The 21,481-nt window shown below is 52.7% G+C and overlaps 9 protein-coding genes across 9 annotated transcripts; 5 read left to right on the forward strand and 4 right to left on the reverse strand.

The window, feature by feature from the left end:
* Window positions 1-485: 485 nt before the first annotated feature.
* On the forward strand, window positions 486-912 carry DICSQDRAFT_173777 (uncharacterized protein; the record flags this gene model as incomplete). Its single annotated transcript, XM_007369587.1, has 4 exons — window positions 486-546; window positions 610-651; window positions 707-801; window positions 865-912. 4 exons carry the CDS (start codon window positions 486-488, stop codon window positions 910-912), a joined length of 246 nt encoding a protein of 81 aa, XP_007369649.1.
* Window positions 913-1,340: 428 nt separating this feature from the next.
* Window positions 1,341-2,600, reverse strand: DICSQDRAFT_183090 (uncharacterized protein; the record flags this gene model as incomplete). The annotated part of the gene is made up of 3 exons (XM_007369588.1): window positions 2,103-2,600; window positions 2,007-2,044; window positions 1,341-1,956 (listed from the first exon to the last, which is right to left on the reverse strand). The coding sequence occupies exons 1-3, from the start codon at window positions 2,346-2,348 to the stop codon at window positions 1,341-1,343; spliced, it is 900 nt and encodes a 299-aa protein (XP_007369650.1). The 5' UTR covers window positions 2,349-2,600.
* A 1,276-nt stretch (window positions 2,601-3,876) lies between these two features.
* On the reverse strand, window positions 3,877-5,205 carry DICSQDRAFT_68877 (uncharacterized protein; the record flags this gene model as incomplete). Its single annotated transcript, XM_007369589.1, has 5 exons — window positions 3,877-4,131; window positions 4,158-4,509; window positions 4,568-4,605; window positions 4,663-4,947; window positions 4,996-5,205. The coding sequence occupies 5 exons, from the start codon at window positions 5,203-5,205 to the stop codon at window positions 3,877-3,879; spliced, it is 1,140 nt and encodes a 379-aa protein (XP_007369651.1).
* A 370-nt stretch (window positions 5,206-5,575) lies between these two features.
* On the forward strand, window positions 5,576-6,494 carry DICSQDRAFT_183092 (uncharacterized protein). Its single transcript, XM_007369590.1, has 5 exons — window positions 5,576-5,833; window positions 5,885-6,011; window positions 6,062-6,113; window positions 6,174-6,281; window positions 6,352-6,494. Exons 1-5 carry the CDS (start codon window positions 5,610-5,612, stop codon window positions 6,435-6,437), a joined length of 597 nt encoding a protein of 198 aa, XP_007369652.1. The 5' UTR covers window positions 5,576-5,609; the 3' UTR covers window positions 6,438-6,494.
* A 1,718-nt stretch (window positions 6,495-8,212) lies between these two features.
* On the forward strand, window positions 8,213-8,641 carry DICSQDRAFT_173781 (uncharacterized protein; the record flags this gene model as incomplete). Its single annotated transcript, XM_007369591.1, has 2 exons — window positions 8,213-8,466; window positions 8,521-8,641. The coding sequence occupies 2 exons, from the start codon at window positions 8,213-8,215 to the stop codon at window positions 8,639-8,641; spliced, it is 375 nt and encodes a 124-aa protein (XP_007369653.1).
* Window positions 8,642-10,611: 1,970 nt separating this feature from the next.
* On the reverse strand, window positions 10,612-12,204 carry DICSQDRAFT_140237 (uncharacterized protein). The gene is made up of 7 exons (XM_007369592.1): window positions 11,970-12,204; window positions 11,781-11,904; window positions 11,511-11,721; window positions 11,365-11,460; window positions 11,214-11,312; window positions 11,122-11,154; window positions 10,612-11,063 (listed from the first exon to the last, which is right to left on the reverse strand). Exons 1-7 carry the CDS (start codon window positions 12,173-12,175, stop codon window positions 10,774-10,776), a joined length of 1,059 nt encoding a protein of 352 aa, XP_007369654.1. The 5' UTR covers window positions 12,176-12,204; the 3' UTR covers window positions 10,612-10,773.
* Window positions 12,205-12,643: 439 nt separating this feature from the next.
* On the forward strand, window positions 12,644-14,174 carry DICSQDRAFT_92009 (uncharacterized protein). The gene is made up of 5 exons (XM_007369593.1): window positions 12,644-12,904; window positions 12,956-13,243; window positions 13,304-13,341; window positions 13,394-13,712; window positions 13,772-14,174. Exons 1-5 carry the CDS (start codon window positions 12,665-12,667, stop codon window positions 14,036-14,038), a joined length of 1,152 nt encoding a protein of 383 aa, XP_007369655.1. The 5' UTR covers window positions 12,644-12,664; the 3' UTR covers window positions 14,039-14,174.
* Window positions 14,175-15,628: 1,454 nt separating this feature from the next.
* DICSQDRAFT_140238 (uncharacterized protein) lies at window positions 15,629-17,276 on the reverse strand. The gene is made up of 5 exons (XM_007369594.1): window positions 17,001-17,276; window positions 16,664-16,948; window positions 16,575-16,612; window positions 16,204-16,525; window positions 15,629-16,150 (listed from the first exon to the last, which is right to left on the reverse strand). The coding sequence occupies exons 1-5, from the start codon at window positions 17,217-17,219 to the stop codon at window positions 15,893-15,895; spliced, it is 1,122 nt and encodes a 373-aa protein (XP_007369656.1). The 5' UTR covers window positions 17,220-17,276; the 3' UTR covers window positions 15,629-15,892.
* Window positions 17,277-17,435: 159 nt separating this feature from the next.
* Window positions 17,436-18,690, forward strand: DICSQDRAFT_140239 (uncharacterized protein). The gene is made up of 5 exons (XM_007369595.1): window positions 17,436-17,833; window positions 17,890-18,025; window positions 18,085-18,229; window positions 18,283-18,381; window positions 18,456-18,690. Exons 1-5 carry the CDS (start codon window positions 17,814-17,816, stop codon window positions 18,476-18,478), a joined length of 423 nt encoding a protein of 140 aa, XP_007369657.1. The 5' UTR covers window positions 17,436-17,813; the 3' UTR covers window positions 18,479-18,690.
* The last annotated feature ends 2,791 nt before the right edge of the window (window positions 18,691-21,481 follow it).

Here is a 21,481-nt window from a genome sequence, read left to right on the forward strand (position 1 = left end):
CTCGTGCTCAGTCAGCGATTAGCCTTACTAACCCTAACCCTGTCTGATTCTATTCGTAGCAGTGCGTCCTTCTTCCGTGTATAGTAGTTTGCGTCCAATTAGTATAATTTATCAAAATTACATACTCGATTATGTGATAATTCTGTTGGCTAGTTCAGCATGATAAATGACCGCTCCGTAGTGTGAGCCTGGGCATCCATGGCAGGAATGACACCAAACATTGACCATCTATGTTCATTGACCTAGTCAAAAATGTACAATATTGGCCAGATTTCTGCTGCAGTACGGTACCCGAAGACCATACACTCAGCCAGAAGTGACAATCAGTGTTCAAGCGCCCCGCAAGGTCCGGCCATTGCAGATCATACCTGGCGATTCTCTACCAGTTTTCGCCATCCCTTTGCCATATCTCGCCAATCTGGCCGTGTAAGACGGATCCCGGACATAACTGACCATTTCTTTCGCTTTTTTGCTGATGGTGTCTCATGGCAAAGGAACAACCACGTGGTCGGAATAAGGCGTCCTCAACTCCTCAATCAGCTCCCCGTAAGTCGTGTCTTACTGTACCCATTGCTACCCGCATTTCAGTTCTCAGCTGACATCCTATAGTCTCCTCGGCTCTAAGAGCTCGCTCAAACAGGCGGCGTCGCGGTAGGGTAATCTACATTTATTTCGCAAGCTATTCACTGATTCTCACTTCATATAGGGGGCGCAGAGGATGACCGGATCCTAGAAGGTGTAGAACCAACTCCAGAATCCGATCAGGAATCTGCCCAAGGCGACGACCCTTTTACCGACGCGGTAGGCTTTGTCTCCCCAGACCTGATCTGAGTTCCACAGTATACTCATCTCCATTGTCCGCAGTCTTCCGATGAAGGGGACGCCGAGGACGCGGATGATGCTTCCGATTAACTTTACGTTCATTGTAAATGTCTGTATCATGCTGTCGTATGTACCCGGACGAGACTTTTATCTCCAATTTGTTGAAGTCGTTGGAGCACTTTACACGGACGAGGGAGTATGTGTCGAACCGCAGAGAGTCCGCGCTACCGAAACCTTGATGGTTCGCTTCTCGCCATGGTACTTAGCTTATTGTCCGTATGCGATACGTCGACTTGCTGTCAGCGCATTCGACCCCGATACCCTGGTGCTTGAACCACTGTCCCATGGAGGCTACTGACATTCTGGAGGTCCGCGTCCATTAGGTAGACTAGGTACGAAGTCGTGTGATCCCACGTCTTGGACCACCGCGACAGACAAGCCAAACAAAATGATTTCATAGTCGTAGTACACGTGTAGGTATATACTTCCTGAAGCAGGTATCGCTTTACCTCAGCCACTTATGGCCGCGGGAGGGCAGGGCGGAAGGTCAGGATGTAGAACAGAGTCGTGAAGTTGTGGGCGATTACTCTGAACGACCGTATCAACCAATGCTCGCCCCTCACAGATAATCGGGAACGGAGACGCCATGTGCTAAGGGAACCCATCAGGACAGCAAATCGAGCCACGACGTCTTTCATGGTAGGTCGACTTGTCCGCTCATCATGTACCATGTCATTCACAAGGGGCGCTATGAAATCGAGGCCCTCGAATTTCTGCGAAGCGTGGTGAGGAAAGTTCAAGATGTCATGATCAAACGACATGCCTGGAGGAAGTTCTCCCGAATGACATTGCCCATGTAGTAAACAGCCGTCGGAAACGGATCGCACGGCTGGAGCGAACTCCGGAACAGTGCGATCCGTGCCCCAGATTGGCGGGTACCGAGGAGGGCCAGCAGCGGGATTGTGCCTGCGAGAGAGACCGAAGTCGATGAAGGAGTACTTCACAGGGCGCCAGGTGCGAGTATAACGCTTCGCACTGCCGGTCATCTCACGATTTTGTGAGACGTCCACGAAGTGAAACATGCGTGGAAGCATGGGGCGAGGGTCCATCATGATGTTGAACTCGCCGACGTCCCTGTGATGATGTTCAGAACGCGACCCAAAGTAAACGCGATGATTACGAACCTGTGGGCGACATAATGAATGTGCAAGAGACGGAGACCCTGGTTCGTCAGAGATATGAACAAATGCTGAGAGCGACCACATATAGACTATGCATACCTCAAAAAACTGCCTGAAGAACTCGACTGCCTCTCCGACAGTCAGGAGGCGGGGATCGGAGAAGGGGCGCAGGAGAGGCATAACAAGAAGTTTGTGATCTTCATCGTCAGGGACGTCGAGAACCTCGTGTACTAGGATAGAGTGGTGGTTCTTGGAGTCGGAAGCGAGAGGTTCAGAGGAGAGAAACTTGGCTATCTCTACCTCATATGGATGGTCCGTTTGTCTTACTCGTTTCAGTCCAACCATAACGTCGTCCGAAAGTCGCGTAGCGTCGAGGACGTCCGCTCTCTTACGGAGTGAAGGGGAGAACTGCTGAAGGATTATTCAAGATACTCACCGATGTGCGGTGCCCATCCTCGTAGTCAAAGATGGTACCCTTGCCATTTGCTCAAGGAGTCCAGTCTGGACTGTAACGAGGACGAAGCATATAGCCACGTTCTTGCAGCCAGGTTGGATGGTCTCGCCACCAAATTTCACTCGGACCTAGTTGACCACCAGAGTGGGATACTAGAGGCTCCGGTACTGGAGACTCTTCCGGGAAGGCCATAGAGGATGACAGGGCTACTGGGGAGTGGGAGGTCTGGAACAATTAATAGCGACGAATTGGGCGCTGTGAGACATCCAGATCAAATATATTTTCCCACGTATGTAACCATACGTCTGGCTGGCCCGGGAAACCGCGTGCTGCCCGCCATCCTTTGACATTAACTGGGACCTTCAGGCCGTGAACTTGCGACGGTCTCCGTGCTCAGACGACTGCTGATCTTCCTTGTTGTTCTTGCTATCGACAGCCTGAGAATCCATGTCCTACACACTTCGCCGTTGCCTCGGGAGTCCTTGTTCTTCGCGGTAATACTCTTCGTTACGGCAACACATCTGATCTTGCAGTGGTATGTGGCTGCCGATCACCTACCTCGGTTTCCCCTGCCCATGTCATCTTTGCCCTCGTAGTACCTGACGACAATTTGAGCATCCAACTTATGTCATTCACCCAACGTCCACGCAATGCGCGTCAGCTCTGTCAGGCTCGAACGCTCCCTCTGCCTGGGGGCAGTTTTCGAAGCGTCGGATCCGTTTTTATGGTACCGCTCAAGGGCTCTCGTTTCTGCCTCGTGGAACCATTGGATTGCATCGAAAGGCTCGTTCTGCTAAGACAATCGCTCCGAAGGTCATCGACAGTCGACGGCTGCTAGGTGATCATCTTCCCGAACGACAGTCCTTCATTCGAAGTACTTGAGCACAAGCACGAGGCGCAGTCAAACAAGCAACTGTCGGCACTTGAAGCACCACGTCTTACAGGGCATTCTCAAGGAACGCCACGGTACCTGGACTCCGATCGGGTACGCTTACGGCTCTTAACATCTGGCAGCTATGGGATTTATGTATTTTTTGCCTGTCGTTGTCTCCACGCGACCAAATTACCATCAGTACCTGTTGCTATGACGCATGTCCTTCCCTTGTGCATTGCCCGCAAGCAGTCTGCGGCACTCTAGGGAGATGGCATTGACGCTGTTAGTGCGCGGGTGGTATCGAGCATTACGTCCACGTATAGGCACGGTGTGATATGTATGCGAAAGTAAAGCCATGCGGGCGCACGCGCTGCTTAGGTCCCCGACAACAAACATGAAGTCCCAGAGACGTAAGGGTGATAAAGCGCCGTAGTACTAGCTTTCCAGGATAAGTACGTAATGAAGCGAAGATTGAGCCTCGACGGGTGTCGTATTCTGATAGACGGTGGGCCGCTGCATAAGGGTGACGGAGAGCGGGGATGTGACTACGGCTTGGGAAGAGCAGGGCGGAAGATGAGAACGTAGAAAATAGTCCGGAAAGCATGCGCGATCACTCTAATCGATCGAATGAGCCAGTTCTCGTTCCTCGTAGCGAGCCGCGACCGCAGGCGCCATGTGCTGAGCGATCCCATGAGCAGCTCAAACCGAGACACGACTTCCTGTATGGTCGGCCGCTTCCCTGGCTCGGTTTGAACCATCTCATCGACGAGTGGCTGCATAAAATCTAGACCGCGATACTCCTGCATTACGCGGAGGAGTGAGGAACGTCCCAGTTCGAGTCCAAAGAGAACGATCGCACCTGTAGAAGCACAGTACGGACGACGTTTCCTATGTAGTAGATGTCCGTCGGGAATGGGTCACATGGTCCGAGCGACCTGTGGAACTCAGGGACTGAACGGTCTCCACCCCAGATGGGTCGCGAACGCGGTGGTCCGGCCGCAGGGTCGAACTTCCGAGAGAGGCCAAAGTCGATAAAATAGTACTTCACAGGATACCGGGTGCGAGTATAATACCTCGCAGTCCCTCTCATGTCTTGAGTCTCTGACGGGCGGGCAAAATGGAAAAGTTGAGGGAACAGTGGTCGGGGATCCATCATGATGTTGAGATCCGAGATGTCCCTAGCGTGCGACCGATGAGTATAACAAGCGGTGAGCGACATCAAAGCAGACCTATCACCTATGGGCGACATGGTGCTCATGAATGAACTGTAGACCCTATTCACGTCACGACCATTGATTAGATTCGATTACTTGCCAGCATGGACGACTCACCTCAAACGCTTGCCGACAAAACTCCACAGCTTCTCCAACCGTCAGAAAGCGCGGGTCATAAAATTTGCGGAGTAGAGGCATCACCAATATCTGAATATTGCCATCCTCGGGGACTTGTAGTACCTCATGGATGGGAACGCAGTGATTCTTCGGATTCGACTTCAGAGACTCCGAAGTAAGAAACCCAGTAATTGCCACTTCATAGGGATGCTCTGTGCGCAGGACCTGCTTTAAGACGACCGTAGCACCATCTGCGACCCGCATAGCGTCGATGAGCTGCCCATGCTATGCACAAGTTCAGGAAGGAGCTCCGGGAGGAGAGGAAGAACGCACCGGAAGACGTTGGCCGTCCTCATAATCGTAGTATTTGCCCTTCCCAGCCAACCAAGATGGCACCCAGTCAGGGCTATAGCGAGGCCGGAGCAAATAACCTCGTTCTTGTAACCAGACCTGATGGTCTCGCCACCAGACCTCATCCTGATCGAGTTCGCCCGGTTTGATAGATGGGATTTCGGGTGGAGTGGATTCGGATGGAGTGGACATTTCTGAGACTCAGAGGAAGAGGCGGTAGGAGGGGCGGGGGACCTGGGAGGAGCCAACCAACGCGGACCCGCGTTATATAGACGCCCAAAGAATGATCTGTTGTTGTGTGCCGATAAAGCGGGGAACCGACAGTATGGAACGGCAGCAATCACTGCTTCTGGAGTACCAGCGAGTCGCCAGTGGCTGTTGTTGTTCTGCCATTGCACTTCTCCATGGCTGTCAGTCCGAATCCAAGCTGCAGCTACGAGGACCGTGATACACGTCTGATATAGCGGATTCTCACGGTGCGACCTCGCACAGATTTAAACGCAAGCCTCCGCGTCGAGGTCAGGCCTCCCCCCAGTCCAATTTGCGCTCCTCGTCCGTTTCTCATCCAACTCTCTTGTACACCCATCCCGATTACCATGGACAAAGCTATTGGCATTGCTGAACGCGTGACTCAGGATGCGGCCAACATCGCAACGGCATCCGGCGTCCCAGGCGTGGGTGTCGTTCGCTCGATCACCAACATCCAAGTTATTCCGACCCTCAGGCGTGTTGACGACGCAGTGAACAAGAGCCGAGCCGAGCTTCGGCGAGACGTTCTGCCCGTTCAGCGAAAGACCAAGCTTCAATTAGGCGTCGACGAGTAGGTCCATTGCCTACCCTTATGATAGAGCATTCACATGACTTTCCCCAGTATCGCAAACACTAGCATAGGAATGATGGAGTCCTACAACAAAGGCGGGTTCTTTGCGCATGTCAAGCTCATTCCTCGGGCGTCCGCCCTGGAAGGTCGGGCGACGGATCTATATCATGAAATCAAGGTAAGATTAATTGAAGCGTCCTTGTCATTTACTGATATCGAGCTTGCCAGCGTTCGTCGGACATCCACGCGGCCCATCTCGAGGGTGCCTTTGTCGATCCTGGTATGCTTGTATCCAGTCTCTGTCATGATTCCATTGCGTATTCATGTTTTTGGATTGCAGCGTTGGAAACCCGATCGTTGATGGAAGGTTGGGTCGGAGTGCATGTCGCCGATAACGAACAGTACCCGCCAGCGCCTCAGCCTCAGCCTGCACCCGTCGCCCCTGAAGGTGCGTTCCCATATATGTCTTGGGGGACGTCGACTAATGATGACTGCTTTCATCTCTATTTCCATTGAAGAGCAAGCATTCCCTCCCACAAGGACACCGGAGGCCATATCGTTGCGTGTGCTCTCCACTGCAGACCACACCGTTACTCATGCATGACGACCTTCTCCCATCGGCGCTCAGCGGATATCTTGCGACGTAGTCTAGACAGATGCCTGGTGCTCACGATCTAACTGCACCGTGAGAGGCTGCTGCAGCTGAACCACGGCATGCATTCATGCATTCATGCATTGGTCCTTGACTACGGGCTTGAGCAATGTCAATGTCTCGCTGACTGTACTCAGTTCTGTCCGTGCATGCAAGTTTCCCCTGCATTTGACCGTGTGATGTACCGTACACTTCTAATACCCGGGAGCAAGCGTGCTACTGAACGTGAAATAAGATGCTTGCTGAGCGAATTATAGCTGTTGTTAGAACACTGTCAGATGATTTTCAGAACATGCAAGTAGCTGACCGTGACTTAAGTACTCAAGGTTCAGAGTCGGTCGGGGTCCTGTGGGGTTTCGCAGTTGATCGCTCTAGCAACCTCTCTGCCTCCCTCAAGACGTAGTTTCAGGGTCTATATTTCTCGCACAAATACTGTCGGTCCTTGTCATTCCTCCAGAGAAGTATCGGTGACGTTTGACGCAAGTGTAAACCTCCAGAGCCGAAGGGTCGATTTGGGCGCTCAGACGCCTGACTGCCTGCCTACTTCATTGACTTCAATGAGACATGCCACTTGATTACAATCCATCCCGCTCTTGTGCTCGCCCAACACTTACCGTCTCTGACGGCCAGCTATCTTCGGTGGCCTTTACAGCCTTGAGCCTCGGAAACATCGTCCCTCTCAGCTCATTGGGCCCCCTCTTGCACTCCCCATTGGAAATGTTTCGTCCTCTACAGTCCCGGAACGACACGCAACTTGATAGCTCGCTTCACCGATTGCCAGTCATGACTCTGCTAGGATGCTAGTACACATAGCCATCCGGAGCGGACGGTGCACGTTGACAAGCCTCAGACGAATCGCGATTCTATCGTAGTGGCGGATGGCCTCCTCACCAGACTTCATGTATGTTGCCAAATGTGGGTCTGTATCTGTGCAGCTGTTGACTGAACATACGGACCAACAATCGTTTATGGAAGGGCCGCGAAGAGCTCTTTGTGCAATTATCCTTGTCCGAACATGGCAATCGTTCGGCAATCACGCGCATGGTCCACATATATACCGGAGAATTCCGCTGCTTCCCACGACTACCCCAGGCGCAAGACTGCAGCGACTTCCTACTAGTACGCCGTGACGGGACTTGACGATGTGCACAGCACTCCAGCTGAGTTCTCCGATTCTTGACATACTCTGCAGGGGGAGATATTTACACGGGAACTAATCGACACTACGTGCCTATAGTACTATCGATCAACTTCCATGAAGTTCCGTATCGAACCCCATGCACGATCGTGTCAGACCGAACGTCCTTGTATTCACGGCAGGTTGACTACTTTGGGAGGTTGGTGTTAATTTGTTGCCTTCTCATCCCCAGGTATTGCCTGAAACCTGTATAGAAACCTTGTCTATGGTTACCTCATAACACCTGGGACCCTTGTCCCATGCGCTCCCGAATGACTTGGGCAGATTGCGTTGCTATACAGGCACAACAGGTCAACCGAACAGGCGGGCTCCCATCCCTTCTTCGAATTCTGACCTTCCCCTCGTTTTTTCTAGACTCGTAACAGCCTGTCGAGTGCCGAGCGAAGACATCTCTGTCAGTACTGGGACAATGATACTATTCTCGGCCCATCATTGTCTTCTTACCGCCTTCATCATGAAAGGTACGCTTATGCTCATGCCAGATACATACCCAGCGCCCGCATGTGTGTCCTAGGTTTATAGCATCGCGATGTCACCTTCTCCCGCATACCCTGGTGCATCAGATCCCTTCTACCCCGTCCTCCCAGCCATGACCGTTTCCCCGACTTCAGACGTCAACTCCGCTGCATCGACGTTTGCCATCCCGACTGTATACACCGACCTCGACCTCGGATCTGAGATCCGCATCAACCCTGACAACCTCCCTCCGCAAATTCGCGCCGCTCTCGACTCTGATGACACGTCCGACTTGTCACCCAGTGTAGTCGAGCAGATTCTTAAGTGGTTTGTCACGTCTAACTTGCCCCGCACGTTCAGTGCTAATCAACGGTTGCACAGTGCGGAACCTCAGATACCCGAGGATAAGATGCTCGTAATCACGAGACGCGTCGAGGAAGCTGAGCGCGCGGTCAAGTGGGAGCAGGACGCGAAAGCCTTCCTTAACATGTCATGGCCATGACGGTAGGTGGAGAGCTTCAGAACTATAGGATCCCTGCGTGCTAACGCTCATTGTCATAGAACTCCTTGAAGGCGCAGGCTAACATGCCTCAGTAAGGCATGGACGAGACCACGTAGGTGAAGCCTTTTGCTTGCCCTCTCGATTGGTCGCGAAGTCCGACTATCAGTATACCTTCGGGTGCATAGTTTCCGGTCGTAGACCTGTGTAGTAACCGTGCGCTCCGATTGTGATGTGTTTTGTATTGCTCGAAAATGAACGGTGCATCTTCAAAGCTACTCATGCGTGCAAGAGCTTCATAGTCAAAAGTGTTCCACCTAGGCCGCTCAGAAATTACTTCAGCAGTACCGACTATGACCCTAAGAGGTTCCTCCGCCGCGCCTACGTAGCTGCGGTTATGAGCGCATCCAGAATTGCTCACCTGGAAAGGTATGCGTTGTCCCCGCGTCGAGTGATCAATCTAACCGCGTGTCTTGAAGCTCGCCATCACAAGGAACCGTGTCTGTTGCACTAGAGTGCTCTTAGCAAGCGATGGCACCTCGCACGAGTGCCGGACTGGACTTAAGTCATCTGCCCCTGATAATGACCGTGCCAGCGCGATACATAGAACCAGACGCCATCCTCCGGCGCGCTGCCAGTGCATCGAAGAAGCACCATGTTGAGGCAGTCGGTGGGCGTATGTGAAGTTTATGTAACGTTGTCACCCACGTGTCGGGGACACCCCCTAGAGACATCGCCTCCAGCGACGGAGATCGTCATCATTGGAGACATGACGTGAAATTTCAGGAGACTTGCACCAGCGAGACGCTGTTATGGCGTACTAGTCACTGGAATGGGGCTACGTCTAGATCGAGGAGTGATTGACAAGTCCTCGGGAAGTACTAAGCCGGAGCTGTCACTTTGTACGAGACCGTTGTACGAGACCTGAAAACGTACCTATTTCTGTCCCGCGTCTTGCGTTCCATGGCAGCATCGCCATTTACCATCGAGAGAAGCGGATTCTTCGTATTATTTGAGTCGCCATCGCGATGCGCCGGCGCGAAAGCTATATACAGGGTCAGCGTGGCAGTTGGGTCAGTGCACAATCCTCAAAACAATTGTTTGCCCTCAAGCATGGGAACAAGCGGGATAGTGCTGATGAAGCTCAGCATGTGATCTCAGTGCCTTGATAGGAGTAGGGCATGATGAAGCAGACGTTGCGAACGAGCCTCGACTCCTTATCGCCCTGCATTGAATGACACCTATCTACTAGCTTGCGATCAGATGGGTGGAAAGGCGCGTCGCCGAGCAGCACGCACACCTGGACCCACCAAGGCAGAAGCTGGGACGATAATCAATGACGCAGCTACGTCCTCATTTCAGGGAGGAACTCACCTGAGTATGCTTCCTTGATGTGGGCAGAGCCGAAGCTGTGGATCTTCTGATGTAGCTATGGAGGCGAAGACATCGAAGCCGGCCGTTTTCGTGGCCATTCACATGGACATGGGAACTGCGTGACGATGCTAGTCTCGACCAAGACCGTCCGCGTGCCTCTCGCGTTCCCGTGCGAGGGGTTTGCGCCGAACCTAGTGACGATGCAATTCAGCGACAACGTTCAAACCGCAATCAGATTACTATATTGTGTTCAGAAATCAGCCGAGACCGAGGTTGAGGGGGTATCAGTAGCAAGTCATGAGTGGCGAAATGCTTTCGCGCAGCGGACAAACGTACGCTGGCCGCTGTGATGGGCGCGTGCCAGTCGAGCGCCCGATCGTGGCCGGTCCACGTCTCCGGTGCGCATCCAGCCAAATCGCGGCCGACTCGAGCTGGCTACCGCCGTTCACTTGTTCTCCTCCTCCGCGTCGCTTATATGGTTCTGGGCCGTCGCACTTGTAGTGTATTCGACCGCATTTTGTATCGAATGGTGAACGACACGAGCGCCTCTCAGGCTAGTGATCCCATTTGTAGGGTCCGTCATGGAGTCCCAACGATCCAAGGACATTTGATATCGACAACTGATCTCAACATTGACTGACGTCCTAAAACAGAGCTACATAGACGAGATTTAAGCAACAGTGCCACCAGATTATGCCAGTACGGCTACAGGTCGGGTCACCTAACGTGGTACAATACATATACATCAGATCGCACCTTCTTCACTGAGGCCCGGGGGAACATGTACAGTCAGAGGCGTCTGCCTGTTCGTCTACTGCAGGTGTATCAGAGGTTTCGTCAAACCCCTGGACGGTAAATTCGTCAGAGGCTTCAAGAAAATCCTCGAGGGCATCTTCGAAGGCCTCCGCCTCTTCGTCGGTGAGTTTGACAACCTCAAGTTCCTCTGAGGCGGTTTGTTGACCGAGGACGACATCGTCGTCTGTGCCCTCAGTCTCATTCTCGCTCTCGTTTCCGCTCGTGTGCGACTTGGTGGTGTGACGTTTCTTAGAGCCTAGTTTCAAAGGTGAAGATGAGGCTTTAGGGTAACGGGAAGTCAGTCGAGTGCTTACGATTAGAGGTCACAACACGCTTCGTCTGTGTCACTGTAATACGACAATGACCGCTTGAGACAGATGACATAGGTCAGGATAACAAGACACACCTGAGTAAATAGACACGGATCTTCTGATCGTCTTCTGTTCGCTGGCTTGGGCAGGATTTTGCGTGTCAGGAATGACTTTGAAAACACTGTACCCTTGGTCTAGCCAGGCTTGAGCCAACAATAGGACAGGACATCAACTACAATCACTCACGATATGTTGCTGTTATACCGATGTTGGCGGGAAACTCCACATGTCCGTTAGGAGTGGAGATGCGAAGTGGCACGCCTGCCTGTGCAGCGGCAGGCACTATACGAGACCTTAGTGAGATACAGAAGAAGATGCTTGTTACGACCTACCTTGTCTAGACTCTATCGCTTGAGGACACCCAGGAGGCAGGTCATTAGCGGTGTGAACAGCGCTACCCGTCGGCGCGATAATCGCAGGGTTTGGGGGCGCCCGAGGGCTCTGGGTATTGTTGCTTGACTTAGCCACCTCAGTCTTATGGGCTTCGGCTGCTGCACGCCGTTCTCGTTCTGCCCGTTCTACCTTTCCCCGAGCAGAAGCAGTCTAAATGCGCCTCCGTCAGCCGCTGAACGTTGAGCGGTGTAAACACGAGAAAGACAGACCATTGCGTCATCCATGAGCTGGTTTGACAATCCCCTGAGCTCGCGCGCATGGTTGTACGTCTTGATCGGATGCTTCGCCAAGTCCCGCCATCGCGTTTTGGTGTTTTGTTTTGCATGGTCGAAGCTGGCACGACCATTAGCGGCTGCCTGCGGTTCTATGTGCACACTGTTAGGCAGAGCTTGGCTCACCGCTTAGTCAACTTTACTAGATGTTGGAAGTCTTCTCTTTGAATGGAGTCCTTATGCTCTTCGATGAACTCGCTGGCTTCGAACATCATCTTGATGGCTTGTGCTTTGTTGCGAGTCGGTGACGAGTTGTCATACCAGATGACGAAGGATTTGATGACGACCTTCTCCACGATTGTGTTCAAGGCATCATTCGGTTTAACAAACATATCGGGGATGATGCTACAATGGGAGGAATGGGAGATCGGAGAGAACGAGGATGAGGACGAGGGTGAGGATGGAGCGATGTGATCTGGAAATAGTACCTCCAGGCTGAGATATTTGTAGTTTCAGGAAAGATGCAAATGCGAAAATATCCCCTTGTACTGGGTCGATGACAGGAGTCCACGGGAAGGACTCGGACGTAAATGCTCACCCTCGTGCGCAGCGAGAACAGCCATTTGTGGGGACATGGGAGTATGTCTATTCTGGAATACAAAAGCGGCGCCAGAACCCAGGCCAATTGATGTTACTGAGCTGTGGACGTTCAAGAAGAGCAGGCAACGGGAGCGTGATCAAGTCGAGCGTTCACATATTTCAAATCACGTTATTGGCGCCTGCGACAAATACGGAGAAACAAGTCCACGCCGGGCATTGGCATGCAGGTACCTACTACCCTTCCCCCTTCCGCTTGCTCTCTTCATTTCATTCACGTCAGGATGCCTTCGTCAACTGAGGGACCTTTGTTTGGGGAAGGAGGTACAGCGAATCCTCACCCAGTCAGTGAACATGCGATCACGGGTGGCCTTTTCGACGACGAGTACTTCTGGCGGAATCATCAAACATGGCTCGCGGAAGTGGGCTACATGCTACGCCCACGCTACCGAATAGATTGGCAGCCATCGTGGTTCAAATCCAAGGAAAACATCCTTGACTGTGAGGATGGACAATCAACTCTGGTGAGTCGTACTGAATCGTCGTATCAAAGCATGATGCCTGATACTCTGCAGAGTACTACCATCCTGGACGCTACACGCATCTCTGACGGCCGCATCGTCGCATTGAAACAAGTTGATAGGTCTAGATGCCCAGACGAGGAAGATATTGCTCGTGCTTTTGCAATGTCTTCGACCCTTGCTGACGATCCTCGCAATCACACTGCGCCCGTATACGACATCTTGCAGTCGCCCTTGGACGAGAACGTCGCCTTTCTGGTGATGCCGTACTTACTCCGCATCAACAGAGTAAAGTTCGCCACCGTAGGCGAAGTGGTCGAATGTTGGCGACAGCTTTTTGAGGTAGGTTTTGTATACTATTCGCGGTGAACACCTGGTATGACGTTTCTGTGTCTGACATAGGGTTTGCAATTCATGCATCAGCACCACCTTGCACATTGGTGAGAACGAACCATCTCTGTGGCGAAACGTATATCTGATGAAGTGGTGCAGTGATATTCACTTCAACAATGTCATGATGGACACCGTGCCGTTATTGTCTGAGATTCCTCATCCCATCCATACCAACAAGAGCTACGACTTCAAACGTTCGATCAAGACGCGCACCCGAACATCCTATCCCCCCAAATACTATTACATCGACTTCGGGCTCTCATATGAATTATCCCCTGAGGAGCCTTCTCCTCGCCTTCGTGTTGCATTGGGTGGTGATAAGAGTGCCCCCGAATACAAGAATCGTGATGCGCCGCTCGACCCGTACAAGCTCGACATCTACTGCCTCGGTAATCTCATCCGAGAACGTTTCATCAATGTGAGTACGCCATCACAGTCTTATCAGTCGCTTCTCACCGTATGTACGGGCTCCTACAGAAGAGCCGTTGCTTCAATTTCATGAAGCCGCTGGTGGAGGATATGGTTCAGGTGGAGCCAGCGAATCGTCCGAACATGGATGATGCCTTCACGCGATTTGAATCGCTTCGTGCCTCCCTTCCACAGCGAGTTTTGCGCTCGCGTGTGGTATACGATGATGAACTTGGGATACCCAGATTGTATCGGGCATGCCGCCACGTCGTTCGTACCCTTTTTTGGATGGTGACTAGGATGCCTGCTCTCCCCAGTCCCCCTATGTCACGATAACGTTATACTTTTCTTGCTTCCTGCCTATCGCATACTGCTATCTGTCGCCCATGCTATTTTGCAATCTCGCTGTCACTGGACTGTTTGTAACGCGTCGTCTGCGCGTTTACTTAACTAGATTATATGGACACAGGATCGTTCATGGAAAGGCTGCGGATAGCTTGTCCCTGTCTGAAGAATGCGGTCTTTCGGCGGAGACGATACCGACATGGCTTGTCGTGCGCTTACGAAGTTTCCTGCTTTAGGTCGCTTCTATGTCTATGGACTAAATTGATGACTAATAGGCAGCGGTGTCCTGCTGCACGACGGCCGACATCGCGCCCCATTGTGGGCCTCAGGTCATGGAATCCATGGTGATGTCTTGCGGACCAGGCCGCGAGAATCCACGTCCATCTCAGGCTGTCGCGCTACTACTTGGAACGCTCTCGACACAGGACTCCTTGTTCATTGCCGTAAGGTTGTTTGCAACGTCCATCAATGCGTGACCCACTTGACAGCTATTTTGACATGCAGTTTTGCACCCGGCCCCCGGAGCTGTCGACTCGGATGCGCTTGAGATGGCAACTTGCACGCCCGCCGGACCAGGCTGCCCCACCTCCCACAGATTAGGGATAATAGGGATAATAGGCCGATGTGATACAAAGGATCCAGACAACATTCTTCGCGACGCATAGGCAGTGCTTGCCGATGTCTGACGCCGTTTGTAGGCGTATGTGAAGTTTACGCGATTCTGCGAGCCTCGTGTTGGAGATGAGCGGGCGGGTTACGGTATATGGGGTGTGATGCTGGGAAGCGGCCATGTACAAATTCAGGAGCCAACCACAAGGTCTTGTCGCATTCACGGCGCAAGATGTCAGATTGAACAAGGCCCCGAACACTTACCGATGCTTGTCGCGCGCCCCCGTTCCACGCTCGCACTGCCAGCCTCCGCGTTCCTATCACGACACGCCTGGGCGAAGACAATAAATGGAACAACGTAGTGGCCTTCCAAGGATCCGAGACATCCAAGTAGTGGTTTGCAGGGCTTGCACCTTTCCCCTGATCTGATCTAAACAGCTGAAACCGCATCGGTCAAACTCAGGTGCCGCTGGCAGCCGTTTTTGGGCGTTGCCACAACTCACGAGCGAATCACCATGGATGGAGCGATGTACGCCTCCGCGGCAGTGGTTGGTCAGGCACCCCGCCCAGCAGGGAACGTACCTGGACACACCGAGGAAGACGCTGAGCGACAATAGTCAACGGCGCGCTCATCTCCTCGTTGCGGGATGGGACTCACCTGACTCACTGTGAGTATGGTCCCTGAACTAGGGCTAGGCTGACGCTGTGCATGTCTTGAGACGACTACTACCAGAGTGAAGGGCTCGATCCCCCCATGTTCATGGCCGCTCACACGGGGAACATGACGATGCAGCCAAACGACCCGCTCGGGTCACGCCCGACTTCCCTTATCTTAACTGTGAAAGATAGATTGCAAGCACAGCGTACTAAAACATGTTGACCCCCGCTTTTCTACAAACGGTGAGCATCCGACACGAATGTACCGATGCCAGTCGTGGAGACACGCCGTGTCGGAATCATGTACCGGGTAGCCCGATGCTATGCACAGGTGCTGGACGACTAGGAGACAGGCAGTAGTACGGGTGGAGCAAGGCCTCTCGTTTGATGGCGCACGCCCATCCTCTCTGCTGAACTCGGGATCCGTAACATCGGCTTGAGCTGGAAGTACGACGTCACAAGCACTCGACCGTGACGGTGGACCGCTACCTGACGTCGTAAAGAGACCGTTCATACAATAGAGCAGTACAGCACGAAAGCCAAAAGTGAGAGCAACGACACGACAGGAGGACAGAATAGTTACGAAGGGAGGGGTATAGCGGCCTTGCCCGACACAACGTACTTCAACGTGCGGAAGAAATGACGATATGTTCGGTACCGTCTCGTGTAAGAGTCCTCCTTGACTTGGACTAGACGGGATCGCAGCTTGAAGAAACCGAGAGACTTCCACAAGTCGTCGAACCGACGTACAACATCGTGAATCGTTGGTCTCTTAAACGGGTCTTGCTGAGTCATGTCCTCGACGAGGGACTTAAGGAACTCAGCCCCGCGATATGGCTGACAATGGAAAGCATGTAAGCCGACGCCTAGGGACAGTCAGCGCGACACACCTCGAGAACGGTCCTCTTAATCATGCTCCCAAGATAGTAGATGTCGGTAGGGAAAGGATCAACAAGCTCCCCATTCCAGTTCTGGAACTCGGGGACGGACTTGTCTCCGCCCTCTATGGGATGTTCCCTCGGCGGCCCATCTTCTGGATTATATCGACGAGACAGCCCGAAATCGATGTAGTAATACCTGACAGGTGCAGCTGTCCGCGTTGTGTGTTTAGCTCGCGCTTTAAAATCAACAGTCCTGTTGGGTTTCCTGGGGTGGAACATGTTCGGATACATCGGCCGCGGATCGTACATGATATTGTTGGCATTGCAGTCTCTGGACAGCTCAGCAATAGAGATGATGAACTATGATGGATGATAACTACCTGTGTGCTGTGTGGTGATCGTGTAGCCACTGCATGCCCTGTAGGACAGTCGTGAGGGAGGTCCAGAAACCATCAGACTGTAATCATACCTCGAAGACTTGCAACAGGAACGATACGACCTCGCCAACGGTCTGCCACGGAGGACTTGCGCAGGCGCGAAAGAACGGTATCACAAGGATAGTGCTATCCGGGCTGTCTGGGACACTGAAGGAATCCCAAACCGGGATGGCATGGTTGCGGGGGTCCAAACGAGTGGCCTCAGACGAGAGATACTGGGTGATCTCAAATTCGTGTGGGTTCATATGAGCCAAAACCCTCTTCAGGGCGACCATAGCATTGTCAGACACGCGTACGGCATCCAAGAGGAACGGATTCTGTGAGGTCTCGTCATAACTTGCGTGATGGCCGTGACGAGCGACAACGCACCTCAATACCGTAAAAATCCTCGTAGCTCCCGAGGAATCTACCCGGATGTTCTAACCACGAAGGTTTCCAGCCCGGTCTATATCGCGGACGAAGCCTATATCCCCGTTCAGCTAGCCATTCGGAATGATCGCGCCACCATAACTCAGGTTCGGTCAACTCGTCCAGGACAACTTGAGGGATGGGTGATCCCATACCCCTAGATGACATCGCCTCGGTCATCCTGTATTCGATGAAGGGGATTCACAGAGAGGCACAGTCCAGAGGTATACCAGATGAGGAGGGAACGGGAGGGGCGAGGTTTCGGAGAGCGTGCACCGAGAGCGCCGGGAAAGCACGGGCGCAAATAAGGACAAATTATACATCTTCCTGGGCGCCGCTGTCCAGAAGTTGAACAACGTCGTGAACCATCTTCTACTGGGGCGTCCGGCTTATATTTCTCAGCCTATTGTAGTCTCGGACTGCCCCCCGTACACGCGTGAAAACTAAAAACACACGGCAATGTGAAGCTGCCATCAGCATCCCCTCCGTCTACTGCTGGCTGGCACTAGCACCGCTCCCTGCCACTAGTCAATCATCGTAGTCGCTCCTATCACGGAAGGCCTCTCTTTCTCAGCGGTCCAGGAGACCGTCCTAAACGCAGCTACCGCGGTTGCAGACCATACGGTCAACACTGAGCTTGGGCAAGCTCTCTCCGAGCTCATCGGTGATGCTACCGACGACGTTCCCGTCGTCAGGAACCTAGACAAGGCTGGCGACATTCTGTGTAATCCCAACTACAGACAAGCGCTCGAAGCGGCCCGACTTTACCATCCTATGGTTCGCGACCAGGGAAAGTAAGGAACTCGTCGGAACTTGTGTGGTATGTTTTGACACTGGTAATTTGTTATAGGCTGTTGCAGGAATCTCAGCAGAGTCGGAAAAAACTTGAGGCTGCGAAGCTCCTGGACATTTCAACGAAGTTCAGGCTCTACCAGTTCCTAGAGGATTGGCAGCAGAGTACCGACACACACATGAACGTCGTGTTGGTGAGTGGGTCTTATTTACCAAGACTCTTGAGGAGATCTGATGCTCTGTCGCCGCTCAGACTAAGTCTCGCTGGGTTATGATGGGCCTTCCTCTAGTCGATGGACAGATTCCTCCACTCCCCACACGCGTACAGCCGGCAGACGACCAGCATCCACCAGTGCTGAACTCTCCTTCGGAGCTGACCTTGGTCACAGGAGAGGAAGGTTGGTCGCTTTTCGCACTTTGAGCCATATACGTGTCTCACGGCTCTATCAAGGCTCTCCCCTCCAGGATGTCAGCAACGGGAGCAATTCAACTTTTGTAGATGATACTGATCGGCAGTCCATCGCAGATTCCATCTGGAACCCATGGGCGGGTGAGTCCAGTATGTCCAAGATCATGATCTTACGAGGTCTATGTTATGCAATACTCATGGCATGGCTCATCCAGGCGCGAGCCCACGCTCTGCCTAGCAGCATGCAACTTCTCCCTACGGCCCGGCACTAAGGATGTGATCACCGATTGGAAGATCAGGAGCGGTTGTCGGAGTCGTCATCTCGTTGAACGTGTATGCAGCGACGTAGCCATAGCCGGCTTTACGAGTACAGAATGCGATGTCAAGGACCATTGGAATGTGTATTCAACTATCTGTGTATTAGTCTGTCGAGCATGGCATTGAACAGAACATGGGACACGAATGAGTCGCGGTTGCGATAACTATATGGCGACTAGCCTCAACCCGCTCGCCGTTGAACGTTGAACGCTAGCGACGCTGCCTGCATCTGATGACTAATTCCCACGATTGCCACGGAGATCACTTACCGATATGTCAGATCAGCCGTCCGGTTGGTATGGAGCTTTGTGGGCGTATGGGAAATCATGTTAGCTTGGGCGGCTATGAGTCGATGCTCGGTTGTGGACGATTCTCATGGCGGGAGCGTATATTACATCCACTCCATCATTAGCGGTTTCTCGCAATGCAGGTTTTGCATGCTTTCGTAATAGTAACGTCTCACATGGCAAGGGAGCGGTCGCATTGCCTTACAGTAGGCTCGCTCCTGGACTTACTGCAGAGGCTGAAAAGTTTGGGTATTCTGCGGTGAGGCAACGAGTGACTGGACGTCATTATGCGCCTCTCATAGTCATGGCTGAGTTGGTAGTACTTGATAGGGCATATAGGAGCAGCAACGGCCAAGAGGTCTCTCACTGACATTGCTTTGACCTATCGAGGTGTTGTCTGAGCACGCGGGGCATTAACCACAATCGGTCACCCTGGGTGATGTTCTACAAAGCAGAAAGAGTAAGCGTCCGGGGCTCAGCCTAATTGAACAGGGAAACGTACACCCGGAGTGCCAATATCGCACGCACAGTACATTGCTATATCACTTCAAACAGACAAATCAACCGCTCTCATGGGGGTTAAACGGGATACTATGCAATGGCTGGGGCTGTAACAGTTCAAGTATAAAATATAACAATACTTAGTCCCAGGTCGCGAATGAGATATTGTGCGAAGGACTATGTACGTCGTAAGCATTTGACCGGCCTCAGAAAGTCGTGATGACGAACGTAGTCGAGCGCTTCTGCGTAACCAAAATAGTGAGTCGGTCGTCTCGGCCCGGCATCTTCCGAATTGTTGCCTTGAGCTGGCTGCTGCATATCGCCATGTTACGGTCTGACCGTACTCCCTCTGGACAGCTTCTGTGTTTCTAGGCTAGTGCAGTGACTTGAGGATTAGACCGCTGTATCCGCTTGCATGATATATGGTATAAAACTCCAGGCTCGTGTCAAACCACGAGATCCATCATGAGGTGCCTTGCGGACCACTGGACCAGGATACCATGCGTCGAATGAGGACTGGATGTCATAATGGAGTCTGTGCCTCGCAATGTCGGTCCGGAAGCAGATATAGATGTCTGGTGCCTGTTAGAGGACAAGGATGTAGGTGAGAGTGCCCGCTGACCTGGATTCATCACGCTCACGGCACCGTTCTCAATGCTTCCGCAGCAATTTGTCCGTCGCCGCTACCGACCTCATGCCCTCGGCTTCTGGCATGCTTGTACTCTCCTTGAAAGCACATCTGGCTCCTTGTCCCTGGCTGCCAAGCCACTCCCCAGTAATGGAGCTGTCGCCATATCACCTGACAAGGCCAACGTATAACGGCGCGGGTGTTCTTACGGGTCATCGTGTTTCCCGCATTACGTCTTAGAATGTGGTGTCATTCATCGGATTCGTGGACTCTATCAGCCATAACGCCCCAGCACGGGGGTGCACGTCGCAGGAACGGGTGTGCGTTCAGGAGCGCATCTATCATGTTGGACGTGATCCTACTAGATGGCGCTCACCTCACGAGATCGGGTAAGAGGATCGAAATCCTGCCGGCAGCGAAGCATTGGTTGATTCATATGACTGAGGTCTGTTCATTTCGAGAGGCTGACTCGTGCGCATAGACATCACCGCGGAGCCCAAGCGGTCCGCATCGCGGAGATAGTTGTTGGTCTCTTGTCTCGCTTGAGACAATCGACGAGCCGCAAGCGATCGGCGGTGGACTAAGCGTTGTCATTCACCACGTCCATCAGGTCTCAGGGTTGGGGGAGAGCATGTGAGTCTGGTAGCCGTCCATCGGGCTCCGCTTCTTCCCTCTGAGGAGGAGCGCCGCCACCGAGTGCCGTGCACATCACGCGCACGATGACCTTGTATTGTTGAGCGCTGCTATGCAACCAGTGATTCTATCCGTGGGGGCCGAATAGCCATGCCTTGAGCGTGTACGCGATGTCGGGTGTTTTGGCACCGCGTCCGACATGCTGGCTGTAATAGCCCTTGTCTTTCACCGACCTCCTACCTGGTTACTGATGCTTTCGTAGAGATGATTACGATTCTTGCCGACATGTATTGACTCATGTCCTTGCGTTGTGATATTCCCTACCCGGAAACGCTCTCGCTCCGCTGATGCATTTTTCGGTCGGCCAGAAGCCCTGTATGAATGGCGCATCACCATGGTTCCATGTCCACGTTTGGAACATCAAAGGCGACCTCTGAATTGTATTGGACGGAAGAACAACGTGTTCTGTCATGAAGACGAGTAGCCTACAACGAGGTATGTAAACCTCTGGGATATCGGGCCAGGGAGGTATCAAACCTCCCAAGCCCCTTGCACGTGCTGATACCTTACCAGTGGCCCCAGTGTCGCCCTACCGACCGTCCGTGCGCCCTCCTGTCCCATCAATTAGAGATAGACGACGCGTGAGCACGCGTTCATGTGCCCCTTCTCAATACGATGACGCTCAAACACTCCAGTACGCCGCGGTAAGATATAAGGCGGCAGAGATGGGGTACGAAGAGCAAGGGACGGAGAACATATTGAACGGTGTGGACAGAGCAGGGGAGGAGGGACTGTTAGCTGGAGCAGTGGGGACGCATGTCATCGTATGGCGCTAATCACAATGTATGTCATCGTGTGGCGCTAATCACATTAA

This window comes from Dichomitus squalens, assembly GCF_000275845.1.
Source record: "Dichomitus squalens LYAD-421 SS1 unplaced genomic scaffold DICSQscaffold_51, whole genome shotgun sequence".
In the NCBI taxonomy this organism is placed as follows: Eukaryota; Fungi; Basidiomycota; class Agaricomycetes; order Polyporales; family Polyporaceae; genus Dichomitus; species Dichomitus squalens.

Bases quoted from the DNA above. Each gene is read 5' to 3' on its own strand.
- DICSQDRAFT_183092 (XM_007369590.1), top strand. From the start codon at position 5,610: ATGGACAAAGCTATTGGCATTGCTGAACGCGTGACTCAGGATGCGGCC. The intron at 5,834-5,884 runs GTAGGTCCATTG...GACTTTCCCCAG, and splicing joins CTTCAATTAGGCGTCGACGA to TATCGCAAACACTAGCATAG. The intron at 6,282-6,351 runs GTGCGTTCCCAT...TTTCCATTGAAG, and splicing joins TGCACCCGTCGCCCCTGAAG to AGCAAGCATTCCCTCCCACA.
- DICSQDRAFT_140237 (XM_007369592.1), bottom strand. From the start codon at position 12,175: ATGTTTGTTAAACCGAATGATGCCTTGAACACAATCGTGGAGAAGGTC. The intron at 11,155-11,213 runs GTGTGTCTTGTT...GTCGTATTACAG, and splicing joins ATCCGTGTCTATTTACTCAG to TGACACAGACGAAGCGTGTT. The intron at 11,064-11,121 runs GTAAGCACTCGA...CTTTGAAACTAG, and splicing joins GCGTGTTGTGACCTCTAATC to GCTCTAAGAAACGTCACACC.
- DICSQDRAFT_92009 (XM_007369593.1), top strand. From the start codon at position 12,665: ATGCCTTCGTCAACTGAGGGACCTTTGTTTGGGGAAGGAGGTACAGCG. The intron at 13,244-13,303 runs GTAGGTTTTGTA...TGTCTGACATAG, and splicing joins GTTGGCGACAGCTTTTTGAG to GGTTTGCAATTCATGCATCA. The intron at 13,342-13,393 runs GTGAGAACGAAC...GAAGTGGTGCAG, and splicing joins CAGCACCACCTTGCACATTG to TGATATTCACTTCAACAATG.
- DICSQDRAFT_140238 (XM_007369594.1), bottom strand. From the start codon at position 17,219: ATGACCGAGGCGATGTCATCTAGGGGTATGGGATCACCCATCCCTCAA. The intron at 16,526-16,574 runs GTAGTTATCATC...TGAGCTGTCCAG, and splicing joins GATCACCACACAGCACACAG to AGACTGCAATGCCAACAATA. The intron at 16,151-16,203 runs GTGTGTCGCGCT...TTCCATTGTCAG, and splicing joins TTAAGAGGACCGTTCTCGAG to CCATATCGCGGGGCTGAGTT.
- DICSQDRAFT_140239 (XM_007369595.1), top strand. From the start codon at position 17,814: ATGGTTCGCGACCAGGGAAA. The intron at 18,230-18,282 runs GTTGGTCGCTTT...GGCTCTATCAAG, and splicing joins CTTGGTCACAGGAGAGGAAG to GCTCTCCCCTCCAGGATGTC. The intron at 18,382-18,455 runs GTGAGTCCAGTA...TGGCTCATCCAG, and splicing joins CATCTGGAACCCATGGGCGG to GCGCGAGCCCACGCTCTGCC.